We start from the raw sequence: 19,242 nt of genomic DNA, 5'->3' as shown, positions 1-19,242 counted from the left end.
GCACGTTTGTCTGAACTTTGGTTTGTTAATAGAGTTGCCAGATTTAGCTGGGCAGAAAAGAAAACAACATCAGGCTGCTCATTTACATTTTAACTTCCTGTAAACAATGCATAATTTTTTACATGTGCTGCAATATCATATGGTACACACTTGATCTAAACATTTATTATTTATATGAAGCTCAAATTTAACCTGTCATCCTGTATTTTATCTGGTACTCTTAAATGTTAAGAAATTTTGGCATTTGTTTTTAAGAGATCTCTACAATTGGTATATTGATATTCCTTTTTAGAGGGAAAAAAGTCTGATTGTTTGGGCTCTCACTAGACTATTCTTTAGAAACACAAATGTCAGGTAGCGCCTGAAATGTAGGTAATCATTAAACATCTTCCAGTTCCCCTTTTTGATTACTTTTGTCTGTCTTCATTCCTGGGTGCTTCAGAGCTCACCACTATGCTGGCTATACAAGTAACTGCCGGTACAACGGAAATTTATCATATTCCAGGCACTGTTCTAGGTATTGTGTGTGTGTGTGAGGTGCTCAGTTGTGTCTGACTCTTGTGACCCCATGGACTGTAGACCTCTAGGCTTCTCTGTCCATGGGGTTCTCCCGGCAAGTCTGCTGGAGGGGGTTGCCATTTCCTGCTCCGGGAGTCTTCCCGACCGAGGGATGAACCCGGGTCTCTCCCTGCATTGCAGGCAGATGCTTTACTGCCTGAGCCATGTTTTGAATCCATCAATCCTGGCAGTGACTTCATGATAAAAATGGTGTTTTCACCCTCATTTCACAGATGAAAAGCAAAGCAAACTGAGACAGAGCGGAGGGTAAGCAGTGTGTCTGTGGCGGGGCCGGGCCTGGGCCCAAGTCACCTGGGGCTGGAGTCAGAAGTCATAGCTATTTCAACATGGCCTCTTGCAGGTGATACTTGTGAAACCACAAAAAGAGCTTCTAGAAGAATGTCTTTTTCTAAACCAAATGTCAGCTACTTTAGTATTAATCCTGTAAAACATCTTAGTGACTGTTGCTGAAGCAGACACCTCACCACACTGTATGCTATCCTTTCTTTCTTTCCTTCTGTCCTTATCGAAACAGATGGCTTAGTCCTTAAATACGACATTAGTACATGAAATGGTGAGTGGTTTTTCTCATTGCTACATACTGTACCATTGGAAAGTGATTGAGAAGCAGTATTTTCCAGCTTTTAAATGATTTCTTCTAGAAACTTTGATAATTTGCCCAGTATTGGCTTGCTCATAACATATCCTAAGAGTAATGCCCCCGAAGGAATATACATGTCTCTCATAGATACTTTTCATTATTTCAAATGACCAAACTTTGATTGGACACCACTTAATAGTCCAGAAGTATCCTCATTTGGTTCAGATAAACACTCATGGATGAAATTCTTAACACAGGAGGGAAGTAACGCAGGGAAGCACAGACGTAGAAAACACTTTGGAGGTGATCTCACAATTGCAGGTGCAGATATTACGGTATGCAGGCCTTCTAAAGGGCCTTTAGAAAAGAGTACAGAAAGAGGTCGCGTCTGGTCAGTGCCCGGCTGCGTATGAACCAGACCCGGCTCTCCTGACAGCCATGCAAATGGGTCCTTGTGGTGTTGGGCAGGGCTCCCAGTGACAGCATCTTACACAGGTTAGAAACACGCTGCAGCTCAAACAGGTTAATGGCGAGGCGATATGGTTTTAAAACTATTAGATGATACTGAATTGGCTGGCAGAAAGGTTGGCTTATCTTGGAGATCTGAGTGGAAAAGCATTTGGAGAATCAGCAGATTTGTAAGTTTTCAAAGACTAATCTTCATTTTTGACTCTGCTTCTACTCTCTTCTGAAAATTTAATTACTCAGTTCCCTTCACTGTGCTTTCTTGGCCTCTATTTCCCTGTATTTGTTTCCACTGAGATCCATCACCATATTTAGAAGAATGATTGCAGTGGCCTCATGTCTTGTTTTTCTCCTATTTTACCTTGTTCAGTTCAGTTCAGTCGCTCAGTCGTGTCCGACACTTGGCGACCCCATGAACCGCAGCACACAAGGCCTCCCTGTCCATCACCAACTTCCGGAGTTCACGCAGACTCATGTCCATCGAGTCAGTGATGCCATCCAGCCATCTCATCCTCTGTCGTCCCCTTCTCCTCCTGCCGCCAATCGCTCCCAACATCAGAGTCTTTTCCAATGAGTCAACTCTTCACATGAGGTGTCCAAAGTACTGGAGCTTCAGCTTTAGCATCATTCCTTCCAAAGAAATCCCAGGGCTGATCTCCTTCAGAATGGACTGGTTGGATCTCCTTGCAGTCCAAGGGACTCAAAAGAGTCTTCTCCAACACCACAGTTCAAACGCATCAATTCTTCGGTGCTCAGCTTTCTTCACAGTCCAACTCTCACATCCATACATGACCACTGGAAAAACCATAGCCTTGAATAGATGGACCTTAGTCGGCAAAGTAATGTCTCTGCTTTTCAATATGCTATCTAGGTTGGTCATAACTTTTCTTCCAAGGAGTAAGCGTCTTTTAATTTCCTGGCTGCAGTCACCATCTGCAGTGATTTGGGAGCCCCCAAAAATAAAGTCTGACACTGTTTCCACTGTTTCCCCATCTATTTCCCATGAAGTGATGGGACCAGATGCCATGATCTTAATTTTCTGAATGTTGAGCTTTAAGGCAACTTTTTCACTCTTCTCTTTCATCTTCATCAAGAGGCTCTTTAGTTCCTCTTAACTTTCTGCCATAAGGATGGTGTCATCTGCATATCTGAGGTCATTGATATTTCTCCTGACAATCTTGATTCCAGCTGTGCTTCTTCCAGCCCAGCATTTCTCATGATGTACTCTGCATAGACATTAAATAAGCAGGTTGACAATATACAGCCTTGACGTACTCCTTTTCCTGTTTGGAACCAGTCTGTTGTTCCATGTCCAGTTCTAACTGTTGCTTCCTGACCTGCATATAGGTTTCTCAAGAGGCAGGTCAGGTGGTCTGGTATGCCCATCTCTTTCAGGATTTTCCAGTTTATTGTGATCCACACAGTCAAAGGCTTTGGCATAGTCAATAAAGCAGAAATACTTGTTTTTCTGGAACTCTCTTGCTTTTTCGATGATCCAACAGATGTTGGCAATTTGGTCTCTGGTTCCTTTGTCTTTTCTAAAACCAGCTTGAACATCTGGAAGTTCACGGTTCACATATTGCTGAAGCCTGGCTTGGAGAATTTTGAGCATTACTTTACTAGCGTGTGAGATGAGTGGAGTTGTGCGGTAGTTTTAAGCATTCTTTGGCATTGCCTTTCTTTGGAATTGGAATGAAAACTGACCTTTTCCAGTCCTGTGCCCACTGCTGAGTTTTCCAAATCTGCTGGCATATTGAGTGCAGCACTTTCACAGCATCATCTTTCAGGATTTGAAATAGCTCCACTGGACTTCCATCACCTCCACTAGCTTTGTTCGTAGTGATGCTTTCTAAGGCCCACTTGACTTCACATTCCAGGCTGTCTGGCTCTAGGTGAGTGATCACACCATCGTGATCATCTGGGTCGTGAAGATCTTTTTTGTACAGTTCTTCTGTGTATTCTTGCCACCTCTTCTTAATATCTTCTGCTTCTGTTAGGTCCATACCATTTCTGTCCTTTATTGAGCCCATCCTTGCATGAAATGTTCCCTTGGTATCTCTAATCTTCTTGAAGAGATCTCTAGTGTTTCCCATTCTGTTGTTTTCCTCTATTTCTTTGCACTGATCGCTGAGGAAGGCTTTCTTATCTCTCCTTTCTATTCTTTGAAACTATTTCTATTCAAATGGGAATATCTTTCCTTTTCTCCTTTGCTTTTCACTTCTCTTCTTTTCACAGCTATTTGTAAGCCTACCCTGACAGCCATTTTGCTTTTTTGCATTTCTTTTCCATGGGGATGGTCTTGATCCCTGTCTCCTGTACAGTGTCACAAACCTCATTCCATAGTTCATCAGGCACTCTATCTATCAGATCTAGGCCCTTAAATCTATTTCTCACTTCCACTGTATAGTCATAAGGGATTTGATTTAGGTCATACCTGAATGGTCTAATGATTTCCCCTACTTTCTTCAATTTAAGTGTGAATTTGGCAATAAGGAGTCCATGATCTGAGCCACAGTCAGCTCCCAGTCTTGTTTTTGCTGACTGTATAGAGCTTCTCCATCTTTGGCTGCAAAGAATATAATCAGTCTGATTTCGGTATTGACCATCTGGTGATGTCCATGTGTAGAGTGTTCGCTTGTGTTGGTGGAAGAGGGTGTTTGCTATGACCAGTGCTTTCTCTTGGCAAAAGTCTATTAGCCTTTGCCCTTCTTCATTCTGCATTCCAAGGCCAAATTTGCCTGTTACTCCAGGTGTTTCTTGACTTCCTACTTTTGCATTCCAGTCCCCTATAATGAAAAGGACACCTTTTTTGGGTGTTAGTTCTAAAAGGTCTTCTAGGTCTTCATAGAACCGTTCAACCTCAGCTTCTTCAGCATTACTGGTTGGGGCATAGACTTGGATTAGTGTGATATTGAATGGTTTGCCTTGGAAATGAACAGAGATCATTCTGTCATTTTTGAGATTGCATCCAAGTACTGCATTTCAGACTCTTTTGTTGACCATGATGGCTACTCTATTTCTTCTAAGGGATTCCTGCCCACAGTAGTAGATATAATGGTCATCTGAGTTAAATTCACCCATTCCAGTCCATTTTAGTTCACTGATTCCTAGAATGTCGATGTTCACCCTTGCCATCTCTTGTTTGACCACTTCCAATTTGCCTTGATTCATGGACCTGACATTCCAGGTTCCTATGCAATATTGCTCTTTACAGCATGGGATCTTGATTCTATCACCAGTCACATCCACAACTGGGTACTGTTTTTGCTTTGGCTCCATCCCTTCATTCTTTCTGGAGTTATTTCTCCACTGATCTCCAGTAGCATATTGGGCACCTACTGACCTGGGGAGTTCCTCTTTCAGTATCCTATCATTTTGCCTTTTCATAGTGTTCATGGGGTTCTAAGGCAAGAATACTAAAGTGGCTTGCCATTCCCTTCTCCAGTGGACCACAATCTGTCATACCTGTCCACCATGACCCTCCCATCTTGGGTGGCCCCACAGGGCATGGCTTAGTTTCATTGAGTTAAACAAGGCTGTGGTCCGTGTGATCAGATTGGCTAGTTTTCTGTGATTATGGTTTCAGTGTGTCTGCCCTCTGATGCCGTCTCGCAACACCTGCCATCTCCTTTGGGTTTCTGTCACCTTGATCATGGGGTATCTCTTCATGGCTGCACCAGCAAAATGCAGCCAGTCCTTCTTACCTTGGACGAGGTCGTCCCTCCTGACGTTGAACGTGGAGTAAGTCCTCTCTGCCCTGCTGCACCCACCCAGCTGCAGCTCCTTGGACGTGAGATTGTTCCTCTTGGCGGCCACCCCTGACCTCGGACGTGGGGTAGCTCCTCTCGGCCGCACTTCTGCGCAGTCCATCGCAGCGGGCGCACTTTTGCGCGGTCTGTTTTACCTTGTTAGTTTATCTGTGGCTCAGACGGTAAAGCATTTGTCTGCAATGCAGGAGACCTGGGTTCGATCCCTGGGTTGGGAAGATCCCCTGGAGGAGGAAATGGCAGCCCACTCCAGCACTCCTGCCTGGAGAATCCCGTGCACGGCAGAGCCTGGTGGGCCATTGTCCCTGGGGTCACAAAGAGCCAGGCACGACCGGGCGACTGCGCTTTCCTTCACCTTGCACTCACAGTGCAGATGGTCTTGAAAACCCAGCCCAGGAACCTTAACTCACTTCCTTCTAAGCTTTTGGTGAGAAACAAGGATGGTTTAGATGGTTTTCAGTGTCTGGTCTCACTTCTGTTTGTTCAGTATCTTACTGTATTCCCACTGTGTAAGGTGCAGTGAGGCCACGCCCAGCTGCCTTCTGCTCCCTGAAATTGATACATCATTTCACGGCTTAATGTCTTTTCCGTCTCCTCTTGCCCCTTTCTCTCTAACCAAATGACGTCTAATCTAAGAATCTCTCTTCTATTCTTCTAATAGGAACTTAGCATTTCTTTATTCCCACAGTGTTTTTTTATATTTTCACTGTAAAATGTTTTCATCCAACTTAGCTTTATTGCTTTATCATTATTAGATGCTTGGATTGTGTTTGAATGAATAAACCAGAACAGAAAGTTAATTAAAACTCTTTCACAGTTTATCAGGGGGAAAAGTAAGGTTATTTTATACTAGAAATATTGGAATTAAAATTAATCAGCCTGTGAGTTATGGTAACATCAGTTAAAGTTGTTTGTAACCCCTTAAGTGTAGGATTGGATGTTGCAGTTGAACATTGAAAGGTTTGACAAGTGATGGAAGAAACTTGTTGATCATTTGTTAATATAGAATAACTTAATTACTAAAATAAAGGAGCTTTTTTATGAACTCTACTACTATTTTTCAATTTGAAAATATTATGTTAAAATGGAAATAACTTGAAGCATGTTGGATTTTTTTTCAGTGTCTATTATCTGGGTATATCTCAGAATCTGTTTATGTTTTCTTAACAGTTGGTACCTATTTGAGTGGAATGAATGTGCTCATTAAAAAATCATTATTGTAGCAATTAAAACGATAACAGTGGAACAGTGATTTGAGGGGCATGCCTTCTTCCGGATGTGTGTGTTTTAAATCATCTTAGGGCTGACAGAGCCTTTATAAATATAAAACAGAAACTTGGAGATGTTGTTAAAGATTATCAGGTTAGTATCAGGACCGTGAACATGATAGAGCTAATAGTATGTGGGGTCTTTGACCTTTGGTTTCATTTTCAGCTGAAGTAGTAAATTTGCATTTTTTTTCCCAGTCCTTTTGGCCGTACAGGTCATTCATCTATCAAGCACTTCCTGACCTTTTGCTGTTGTGGACTGTACCAGGTGCTAGAGTCCTGAGAACTGACTTGTTTGAAGTTCAGCTTGTAGTGTTTATCTAGGCTAGCTTCTAAAACTTGCATGACCTGGGGCAAAAGTACATGGAGGCCCTCAAACACTACGTCTAAACATTTAAATGTTATAAATCAAACAAATACATTGCTAAATAAAATAGATCTTTTCCTGTTGCCTTAGGGTATAACAGCTCAGTGATCTGGAAGGCCAAGTGAGAGTTGAGAGCGCTTGGGCTCCAATTTTGCATTGGCTGTGCTGCTGCTGCGGGGGGCGCTGGCCTCTGGGCAGCCCGGCCCGGTCTGGACCCAGGAGGGTGCTTCTTGCGGACACCGCAGCCCGCTTCCCACACCCCTGCAGACTGTACCTCCTGGCTACTGCCAGGCTCGCGGCCACCTGCACGTCCACCAGCCCTGGCAGTGCTGGCCTAGCAGAAGGCCCTGGGGGGCTCGCGAAGCTGGCTGCGGGTGACCAGGCACGGACCAAGCCCTGGGGATGCAGAAGGGCAGGGCTGTGTGCTGCAGAGCTGGCTGCGGGGCGACCAGGCATGGGCCAAGCCCCGGGGACGCAGAAGGGCAGGGCTGTGTGGTAAGGACAGTGGCTGGGCATGGCCTTTGCCTGGTGGGTTTGTCATGTGGAAAGGGTGGGCTCAGAGGAGGAGCAGGGAGACCCCTGGGGTCCAGTGCGCAGGGCAGGTGCTCCTGCCCAGGCCCCTGGCTAGTCCTGTATGTGCCCTCTACCAGACAGACAAAGTGCTTCTCAGACGCTCAGATCCCACAAAGCGTGCAGACTGTAAGCTAGATCAGAAGTCCACAATTTAAAAAATAAATTGTGTTTTGTTAGTGAACAGTTATTAGATGTGTATTTGCTTATGATTAAGAATAAGCAATAGTTTTCAACTGTGTTATTTTTATATTTTAGAAATTAAAATTTTTTCTGATAAAAATGATAGTGACTTTGAAATTATGATGGCTGAATAAAACTTCTAATTGTGTACTCTTTGTTTTTAACATTTCCCCACTTATTTAAAATAGTGATTAGCTGTTTTATGGGTGTTGGTGTTATTAGAATGAAAAAGGATAAATTGAAAGGTATTCTTAATGCTGTTCTAGCCCTGTTTCAGTTTCTAAGTATATTCAAGGAAAGAAAAAGGCTGTGAATTGACCATTTAAGTAAATCAGTTTGCATCTGAATGTCCCAAGATTATTAAATCTCGACATAGGAATGTAATTTTATATCACAAAAATTCATCCCATACAATTTTTTATAAAATGCTATCTTTGTGACTGGTCTCATGTTAATATACAGTTGGAGTTTTACAGTAATTTAGAGAAGAAAGAGTCAATTCAGTGTAAAAGGGAATACTTGATTACCCTATTGTATAAGAGCAATAAAAGCTAATTTGCTGTTATATTACTCAGTATTGAAAACTGCAAGAGGCTATCTTTCTGTTCATTCTACATTAATTGTGCTGTATTGTAGTGATACTCATATCTATTATAGATGAGTTTTATGGAAGCCTTTTAAGTTGACATCTCTGAGCTTGTCTTTTGGCTCACGTAAATATCTTTGACATATTGTCTGCATGATTGTTGAAGGGCGAATGAAGTGTTGAAGGCAAAATGGATTAATCAGCCACTGTGATTCCTCTATGAACACTCCCCTGATAAACTATTCTTTGAAATGGGCTGAGTTTATCACAAAGTATAACTGATGAAAATAAGTAGTTGTATTTTAAAAAAGTCTTTAACTTATTAAACTTCATAAAGACTGTTTCTTCTAAATTTGTCTCTTATGCTGGTATTTTATTATTAAATTAATTTCAGAGTCATTTCACTGTTCATAGTTCTTTTCTTTAATTGCGTTTATAAGCCAAATAATGGGGATTAATTTTGACTTCTGTTAAAACTTAGGTAGAAAGTGGTAGATGTGACGTCTTTGTTGTTCAGTCGCTCAGTCGTGTCTGACGCCTTGCGACCCCAGGGACTGCAGCAGGCCAGGCTTCCCTGTCCTTCACCATCTCCCAGGGTTTGCTCAAATTCATGTCCATTTAGTTGGTGAGAAAATCCAACCGTCTCGTCCTCTGTCGTCCCCTTCTCCTCCTGCCTTCAGTCTTTCCCAGCATCAGGGTCTTTTCCAGTGAGTTGGCTGTTCGCATCAGGCGGCCACAGTATGGGAGCTGCAGCTTCAGCACCAGTCCTTCCAGGGACTGCTCGGGGCTGTCTCCTTTAGGATGGATGGGTTGGGTCTCCTTGCAGCCCAGGGGCTCTCCAGGGTCTTCTGGAGCCCTCGCCCCTGGCCTGCCGGGGAAGCTCCCTTCGGGCTCCACTGCTAGTTCTACGCGTTTACAGCGACTGCCTCTGCTAAAGTCTTGAACCCCTGAAATTATCCGTGAAGACTGGAGTCAGTCCGCCCCCAAATCCGGTTGCCTTGATATTTTGGCCTCTTCCATGAATTGCAGATGTTCCTGCTGCTGCTAAGTTGCTTCAGTCGTGTCCGACCCTGTGTGACCCCACAGACGGCAGCCCACCAGGCTCCCCCGTCCCTGGGACTCTCCAGGCAAGAACACTGGAGTGGGTTGCCGTTTCCTTCTCGCAGATGTTAATAATGGCATCTAAAATGGTCAGTTTTTTCCAGAAGTTTTTCAATTGACTTGGCTCTGACCCATCAGAGAAACCACCATCTATGACAGCTGTATAGTCTTACGGAAGGTGTTTCTCAAAGCATAAGACTTGAAAGTCAAAGTTAGTGCTTGGTCCACGAGCTGCCAAATGGATGTTGTATGAGTGGGCATGAAACCACTGTGAATGAGGTGTATCTTCATCAGAGATCTGCGTGACCAGCTGACCATTGCGAATAAGCAGGACTGTTTTGAAAGGAATCTTATTGTCCGAGTAGAAGATTTCAGTAATGGGCTTAAAATATTCAGTACATCCTGTGGTAAACATACGTGCTGTTATCTAAGCTTGCTCTTCCGTTTATAGAGCACAGACAGAATAGATTTGCATAACTCTTAAGGCCCTTGGACTTTGGGAATGGTAAATGAGCACTGGCTTTGCCTTCAAGTCACCAGCTACATTATCGCCTAACAGGTCGGTCAGCCTGTCCTGTGGGGCTTTGCAGCCAGGCATTGATTTCTCTTTTCTAGCTAAGAAAGCCTGAGATGGCATCTCCCTGCAAGAGAATGCTCTTTCATCTGCACTGCAAGTGTCTTGTTTAATGTAGCCGCCTTCATGTGTGATCTTAGCTAGCTTTTTCCGGATAACTTGCTGCAGCTTCTACATTCGCACAGGCCGTTTCCCTTGCTGTTGCACTTGTACGTTACGGAGATGGCGTCTTTCTTTGAACCTCATGAACCAGCGTCTACCAGCTTCAGACTTTTTCTTCTTTATCTTCCTCAACTCTCTCAGCATAGAACTGGGGAGAGTTAGGCCTTGGTCTAGGTTTGGCTTTGACTTAAGAGAATGTGTTACCGGTTTGATCTTCTATCCAGACCACCAAAACCTTCTCCATGTCAGCAATAAGGCTGTTTAGCTTTTTATTGTTCAGGTGTTCTTCGGAGTAGCAGTTTCCATCTCCGTTAAGAACTTTTCCTTTGCATTCACCGCTTGGCTGTTGCAGGGCGATTCATCTAGCTTTTGGCCATCTTGGCTTTCAACAAACCTTTCTTACTAAGGTTAATCATTTCTAGCTTCTGATTAAAAGTGAGGGACTTGGGAATATTCCTTTCACTTGAATACTTAAGAGGACATTGTAGGGCTATTAATTGGTCTACTTTCAATTTTATTTTGTCTCAGGGAATAGGGAGGCTGGAGGAGAGGGGGAGATGAAGAACGGTCTTTAGAGCAGTCAGAACATTCAATTCACTGTCTTATACAGGTGTGGTTCGTGGAACCCGAGAAAATTGCAGGTGTAACTTGAAGACCATTGCTTACAGTTCATGGTAACAAATATGATTACAATTAAAAATTTCAAAATAGAATTACTGAAGTGTGACAGATACATAAAGTGAGCAAATGCTGTTGGAATGATGGCACTGATCTATTTGTTTGACAGAGGGTTGCCACAAACCTATTTGTAAAAAATGCAACATCTGTGAAACAAAATAAAGCAAAGTGTGATGAAGCAAGTCATGCCAGGACTGGGTTAGCTCCATTCTCACGGCGTCACTTTGTCTCCATCGTCTCTTTAGAGACAAGGGAGGCCGCTCAGTCATGTGAGACTCTTTGCTGTCCCATGGACTGTAGCCTACCGGGCTCCTCCGTCCATGGAATTTTCCTGGCAAGAGTACTAGACTGGGTTGCCATTTTATTCTCCAGGAAATCTTCCTGACCCGGGGATCAAACCAAGGTCTCCTGTACTGCAGGCAGACGCTTTACCTTCTGAGCCACCAGGGAAGCCCCTCTTTGGCGAAATTATGTCCATAATACAGTCATATTCTGAAGTTACTGGCTGTTAGGACTTCAACGTATGCATTTCAGGAAGACAAATCCAGCTCATTAAAGGGACATAGAATGAGTTCTGTGCTAACATACTGGGTAACCAGTATGGTTGAGATGTGGAGCAGTTTATTTAATTTGTAAATAAATTGTATACTTTTCAAAATTGGATGTTAGGAATATCTTTTATTTCTCCTTTGACCTGGTTTGATTATACAGATGTGAAAAGGGTAATTAAAGGGTAATTAAAGGCTGATGATGATTATAATAATAACAGCAGCAGCAGCGGCAGCCGCGCCTTCAAGTGCTGTAGGGTGTCCTGGGCTTGGGTAGTTAGAGGCTGATGATGGTTATAGAAACAGCAGCGGCAGCCACGCTGTCAAGTGCTGTAGGGTGTCCTGGGCTTGGGTAGTTAGAGTGTCCTGGGCTTGGGTAGTTAGAGGCTGATGATGGTTATAGCAGCAGCAGCGGCAGCCGCGCCGTCAAGTGCTGTAGCGTGTCCTGGGCTCGGGTCTGAGCACTGGAGAGTTTTGTGTCTCAGGGTGCTGCATCGTGAGCAGGGAATTAGGGCATCTCCATTTCAGGACAGGGTGAAGTTTCTTTGCTTGTCCTTGGGAATCTGGGTGTGATCCTGGCCTCAGTGCTCTGGGGCAGGGTCCGGGTTCATTCCTTTGTTAAGCAAGACGGAATTCTGTGTAAACCACTAATTCCTGAGGTATTTTTGAGTTTTCTGTAGGTACAGGCTTTTTACTCAATATGGAAAAGTTGAATTATTCAGGTAGTATTCTTTGGTGACAAACTAGCTTAAAAATGTCCCAGATCAAGAAAGTTCTTTAAAGAATATTCTAAACTATATCCTATCTGGCCCATAGCTCCAATACCCATCACTTTGTGGGTGCTCAGTAAGTAATTGCAGAATGAACAGGTTTCAGTTAGAGCAAAAGGGAGAGAGGCAGCCCCAGCGGCAGTGCCCAGTAGAATCTCGTGCTTGCATTGTCCAAAGCACATTGCCTGCTCAGCCCTGGCAAGTTTCTGTTATTTGTTTTGTCAGCAAAAACAGGATGCATTGAATGTTCACTTGATTGTAGACAGACAAAAGAAGTAACTAGTTGGACCCTTTGTATTTTAGACCTCCCACATGTTTGAGACTTGGAAACAATAGAAGAGCAGTTTTGCCTGTCTGTGTAGAGACGCCCCTTCCTGTAAGATGTCCCGGATAAGAGGTGATTCTCACACAGTACATTTTATCTCCCACCCGTAGGTGGGGTTGACGGCTGTGTGTGTTTTGCCTCAGCTTCTTGTCATGTTGCTTTATTACTTTGCTGGATGGGGCTGCATTTGGAACTATAGATCTTGTTAAAAATGTTTCTTAATAGTCAAATTGTAAATGTCTTTAGATAAAATTTCCAGGATATTTGAGAAGTAGTAGGAAAAGGCAAAGAACTGAGTTGTCACAATTCTTATTTGAAGGCAACTTTATATGGATGTGTATACATTTGTTGTTTGATTATTGTCAATTTGTTCTTCAAAAAAATGGAATAATGAGCAGTCTTTTGGGAAGGCATGGCTATTTTTGGCAGAATTCTTCTTGTTAGTATTCATAATATTTCTGTAATTACCTCATTGCTCTGTAGGCTTTTGATATAGTTTGTACTTGTGATTTTCTTTTTCTTAGTTTTGGGTACTTAATGAAGAAGAAGCTTTAGATGAGATGTGAGAGAGTAAACGGACTTCCCTGCTGGCTCAGTGGCCAAGAATCCGCCTGCAGTGCAGGAGACCAGAGTTCAAGCCCTGGGTCGGGAAGATCCCCTGGAGGAGGGCTGGCAGCCCACGCCAGTGTTCTTGCCTGGAGGATCCCACGGACAGAGGAGCCTGGTGGGCTGCAGTCCCTGTGTCACAGAGCTGGATGGGCCTGAGCAGCGGCAGCAGAGAGAATAAAATTTGATTCCGTATTAAAAGAAGATTACGTCCAACTTGCTAATGCTGTTTGGGTTTTTTTAATTTTAAAAAAATTCCTTAAATTCAAGATAAATTATAAGTAGTTGAATTAGATACTGTAATTGTTAAGGATGAATAAATGTTTTTTGGCTTTCTCATTTTTCTCATTGATATCTGAATTTGTACAGTTTTCAGAGTCTTTTTATCATTTCAATATTAGTGACTTTGTGAGTCTCATGTCCATTCAGCGGAATTTCACTAACTGAAAATATTTGGTAAATTTTTAGTTGTCTTTGTATGAATGAAACCCCTAAGGTTATACAAAATGCAATTGAGTATGACTGAGTTTAAATCAGACCTTTGTGATATATTTGTGTCTTAATTTAGGTTGGTTGAAGACCTTTGATGACTACTTTAGAGAGAAGACCCAGTATATTTTTAATAATATGGTTGTCAAGTTGAAAGAAGACCCCCGGAGAAAATTTATATGGTCTGAGATCTCTTACCTTTCGAAGTGGTGGGAAACTATAGATGTTCAGAAGAAGGATGCTGTTAAAAGGTTTGTTGTTTAAAATTATTGCTTTTTGAAATTAGGTAATATTAAATACATTAATTTTGCAATGAAACGTGTTGACTTTTCAGAAGGTGAAAATTCTTAGCTTTATAAATGAAACTTAAAATATTTCTCCATATCCTTTTATTACCTTGATTCTGGTTCATTTCTGAAAAAGTGACCTGAAACTTCTCCATTGAAATTCTTATGTTCCAGCTTTGTCCTTGCAATGGAATTACTACATCAGAGGGGCTTACTGTTTTAAAGATTTTTTTTTTGAAGCATATAAATCAGAGTGATCCCCGTAAGGGTGGTTTCAGTGTATTCTTCATTTAGAAATGTACCAGTTTCTCTGCATATTAGCAGATGAAATTCTCTGCGTATTTGCAATGTAGTTTTTTCTAAAACATGTCAATTTAAGTATGGGAAAATTTGCATTTTTGATTAGTGATAGTGTTACATGTTTTCTCATATATGCAGGCAGAACGTTTTGTGAACTGCTTGATCACGTACTTTCCTTAACTGATTTCTGAGAGTATTTATGCACACATATGAACCCTTATTTTTTCTGAAGCTTTAAATTTCTTCTTAATTGTTAGTGTTTGACAAATAGACTTCAAAAGTTTTTACGTAGTCTAATGTGTTAGTCTGTTTTCCTGATGTTGGCTTTTCTGTCATGCCCAAGTCTTACCCAGCCTAGGAGCAGGTCTTTCCCCACCTTGAGTGTTTTTACTGCTCCCTTTTATAATCCTCCGGTTTATTCTTGACTGTGGTGTGACGGGGCTTTTGCTCTGCTGCCTCCCTCCTCTCGCCGCCCGCCCGGCTTCCGGGAGTTTGCGGTCTGTCCTAGCATAAGCTACTCTTTTCACTTGCTTCGTGTCCAGTGTGCGCCACTTGCGGCATCACTTCCTGTGTTAAGTACCTTACAGGCGATAACTGATCATCTTTGCAGTAACCCTGTGTAGTGAGTCCAGTGAGTGTCCTGATCGTACAGTTGGGGTCACCCAGCTGGACATGCCACACTGCTTACCGTCCAGGCCAGCCTCAGCCCCATCAGCTGTTCCCTTACACACTCATTCTTTCCACTGACTTGAAGTGCCATCTTTATTGTACTTAAGTAAGCCTTGATTTCTGGGCTTTCTGACCTCGTTCATAGACTGTTCCGTGTAGCTGTAATTGTTGCAAAGCTTAAGAGGTATTTCATTAACAGAAAGTTTAAATCTTCCCTTATTTTTCTTTACTGAAAAGTTCTTTTAATGAGTGACTGCTTAATTTTCCCAGAGAGCTTTGGGATTAATTTTTCCTACTCTGTCCCCCAAAAAAGAGGGGGAAGGTTTTGAGAGGTATTTACCTAAATGTTTAAAGGTATTTACGGGAGAATTGGCTTTCCATTATTATCTATCAGTCAGACATTTTTTCTTCCCTGATAGCATCCTTAAAATGCTTACAAGAGTGGTCAGAAGATGTCAGGAGTGAGGGCTGTAGGCTCTGAGAGGCCTGCACTCACCAGGAGTCACTGCGGCACCCAGAGGTTGGGCTCTCCCTCGCTCGCAGTGTGTGGCCACAGGAGGCCGTTGTCAGCACAGTCTTCCAGTCCGTCACGGCAAGCTGGGATTCCAAGACACTACATAAGGTGTCTTGACTTTTTAAGGTGAAATGTTAGCAGCCAATTTAGATTACCATGCACACATACACATCCTTAGTTAAAATCAAGCTACCCACTGGTTTGCAACTTTTCAAAAATTAAGAACTGCCCTGTAACACTCTATGGAATTGGTGCTTGTCAGATATGTAATTTTTTTTTTTTTTAACTAAGTTTAAAGACACATTTTCTGTCTGTCTAGGTCTTATGTTGCTCCTTGAATATAAATAATGCTTTATAGTTTCTTAAATTATTATTTTATAGCGTTTTACTTAGATTGTGCAGATTTTAAGACTTTATTCCATCTGTAGGCTCTTTTTCCTCAGTATTTGGTGGGACCTGATTATTTTTTATCTCGATTAGATTGGCTGAAGCTCTCACTAGTTCCATCTGCTTTGCACCCGCACTTGTTCCCTGAAACGCCTCTTTGCTCTTTACTGACACTCACCCTTGACTTCCCTGCTTCTGTTGGTTCCTTCTGCCTGTTTTCTAACTGACGCTAAGTGGCCCAGTCGATCTGCTTGAACAAGAAGTATTTCTCTCTGTGTTTGCCTTTTAGCACTGCTCTTCACATTTTTATGTGTTATTTTGTTAATATGATATTTTTTCCTAAATCATCTGTAACTGTATTATTGTTTGCTTTTGCCATATATCTGGGTGTATATAACTTACTGTTAAATTTTTCATCTATCAATTCAAATACTTTTCATCTTATCTGTTCTGCTCTTACTAATTAGCTTTTATTTCATTTCCTTATAATTCAGTTATCTAGTTGCCTCTGGTCTCTCTTTGGCATATGCTTTTAGTTTTTTTGTTACATTTGCTGCATTTTATGCGATTTTTTTCAAGGTTTTTTCTTCCCACTTCACATTCGGTTATCGGTCACGTGGAGCCTATTTTCTGGCTTCAAGTGCATGGTTTTAACTATGCTTTTTAATTACCCTTTAGCTCTGGATTCTTTATATTGTTGTTTATGTGTCCAAACGTCTTCTCTTCTGTTTTTTAAACCCATCCCATGAGGAATAACGTGTCCACACCTGGACTCTGTTTCGGAACAGAGAGTGTGCCTTGAATCGCATCCCTTCCTTTTCTGACTGGGCTGCTGCCATCGCGTTTCCCTGGTTTCCGTTTAGGAAACGGTCTCCAAACACAGGAGTCACACCTTTCATTTTCCTGCCCCAGGTCAGACAGGTCAGCTGTTATCCGAGCGCAGCTGGTCAGTCTATTATTTCCCAAGGTTTTCAGTCCTTGGACAGTGACGTGAAGGTAGGCAGGTGAAAGGAAGGGAACAGATGGAGGGAAGCTTGGGGCCACCCCTTGTAGCACGGGTTGTTCGCAAGAGGCTTCCTGCCCTGGGGCAGCCCCTGTGTGCCTGTGGCGTGCCTCCTCAGTGTTTCCAGGCCTCTGTTTAGCCTGGGCTTGTAGCTGGCCCTCAGCCCTGGGTGCCCACGGCAGCCCCCAGTACATTTCCCATTCAGGGTCAGTCAGTGCTGCTTGCGGGCAAGGAGCTGGCTGGCGCGCTGCTGTGTTCAGTCACTCAGCTGTGCCCTGCTCTTCATGACCCGGAAGCTGCAGCGCACCAGGCTTCCCCGGCCTTCACCCTCTCTCTGAGATTTCTCAAACATGTCCACTGAGTCAGTGACGCGCTCTGACCATCTCACTCTCTGTTACTCTTTTCTCCTCTTGTCCTCACACTTTCCCAGCATCAGAGTCTTTTCCAAAGAGTTGGCTTTTTCAATCAGGTGACCAAAGTATTGGAGCTTCAGCTTCAGAGCCAGTCCTTTCAGTGAATATTCAGGGTTGATTTCCTTTAGGATTGACTGGTTTCATCTCTTTGCAGCCCAAGGGACTCTCAAAGAGTCCTTTCCAGCACCAAAGTTTGAAAGCATCAATTCTTTGGTGCTCAGCTTTCTTTATAGTCCAGCTCTCACATCCATACATGACCACTGGAAAACCATAGCCTTGACTAGACGGACCTTTGTTGGCAAAGTGATGTTTCTGCTTTTTAATACACTGTTGAGATTTGTCGTAGCTATTCTTCCAAGAAGCAAGCATCTTTTGATTTTGTGGCTGCACTCACCGTCTGCAGTGATTTTAGAGTCTAAGAAAATGAAATCTGACACTGTTTCCACATTTTCTCCATCTGTTTGCCAAGAAGTGATGGGACCGGATGCCATTATCTTTGTTTTTTGAACGTTGAGTTTTAAGCCAGCTTTTTCACTCTCCTCTTTCACCTTAATTAAGAGATCTTTAGTTCTTTACTTTCTGCCATAAATAAGGGTGGTGTCATCTGCGTATCTGAGGTTATTGGTACTTCTCCTGGCAATCTTGATTCCAGCTTGTGCCTCCTCCAGCCCAGCATTTCGCTTGATGTGCTCTGCATATGAGTTAAATAAGCAGGGTGACAAAATGCAGCATTGTCATACTCCTTTCCTACTTTTGAACTAGTCCGTTGCTCCATGTCCACTTCTAACTGTTGCTTCTTGACCTTTATACAGGTTTCTCAGGAAGCAGGTCAGGTGGTCTGGTATTCCCATCTTGTTAAGAATTTTCCACAGTTTGTGGTGATCTACACAGTCAAAGGCTTTATCAGAGTCAATGAAGCAGAAGTAGATGTTTTAGCTGATATATTTCTCCTCAGATCCTTTGTTGGAGAGCAGAGTTCCAGAAAGGAAAAAAAAAAAGACACATTATTTTAAATTCTGAGCTTATACTAAGTGGCATTACTGATAGAATTTTTTTTTTGACTGCTAGTGTAATGGTTAAGCAATGGTTTATTTTCCCCTTTTTGAAGATGAATCTATGGATTAAATATCTGTAGCTAAATTTGCAAGCTAGCTGTTGCAGAGAAGAACCTGTTAATTCTAGCAGAGTTCTCTGTGAGCTTTATTGTCCCTGAAGAATACCAATTGATAATGGGAATTTAACAGAAATACAGCTCAAGTGATCTTCATAATACGTGCTAGCAACGACTTGTTTGAGTCTTCCCCCTGTGGTAGCAGGATTCAGCTCTATAAGCTTTTTAAAGTGAGAAATCCAGTTAACCAGAAGGAGACTCATGCAGACAACATCTACCTTCTTTATTCATGTGACTCACTTTAATCAAGCAGAGTCATGGTTCCTACCTGTAACACAGATACAGTGGATTTAAAAGAAACTGCCTTGTTATAATCAGCCCATTTTCTGTCTACTCTTGTTTTATTTTGAAAATAACTGGTATGTTAACATTCTTTTCACTTTCTAAACTTCGTATTTGAATATTTTTTAGCTAAATTCAGTTTAAATACTGTGTGGTATTTATAACACATAGAAGTGTGGACCCTTATTCAAATAGCTGAAACGTTAGCCTTAGCATTTCCTTTGACTGTCACCCAGCATGTTCCATATTCATTTCCCCTCTGGGCTCTGAGATAGTGAAAGGGTTTTTACATAGCATTTGCTTCTGCTATTGAGACCGGTGTTCAAGTGAGAAGCCCATTGAACTGTTGGAACCTAGAATAGTTTATGTGTTTGCCAGTATCTTGACCAACTTCTCTGTGTGGACCTCTGATATGAAATAAGGCTCCAAATGTATGTATTAGATATTGTCTTGACCGCGTTTCTGGATTGCATTGCTTTGCCAAGCCTTCATCTTTCTACCATTCCCTTATATCTTTTTTCCCTAGGTTTATAGTTGAGTAAACCTTCTACTCTGTCCTAGTAACTATCTCTGCTTATTGAAATCAGAGAAATGTTTG

The 19,242-nt window shown here is 42.4% G+C and overlaps 1 protein-coding gene across 1 annotated transcript in view; it reads left to right on the top strand.

Annotated features, from left to right (window-relative positions):
* MAN2A1 (mannosidase alpha class 2A member 1) overlaps window positions 1-19,242 on the top strand; it is a 194,625-nt gene that overhangs the window by 49,989 nt on the left and 125,394 nt on the right. The window contains 1 exon segment of the mRNA NM_001289106.1: window positions 13,698-13,869. Coding sequence (NP_001276035.1) covers window positions 13,698-13,869 — 172 coding nt within the window.

The sequence above is a fragment of the Capra hircus genome, chromosome 7 (genome assembly GCF_001704415.2).
Source record: "Capra hircus breed San Clemente chromosome 7, ASM170441v1, whole genome shotgun sequence".
In the NCBI taxonomy this organism is placed as follows: domain Eukaryota; kingdom Metazoa; phylum Chordata; class Mammalia; order Artiodactyla; family Bovidae; genus Capra; species Capra hircus.
Note: the sequence above shows the minus strand (reverse complement) of the source record. Positions and strands in the feature narration are given on the sequence as shown.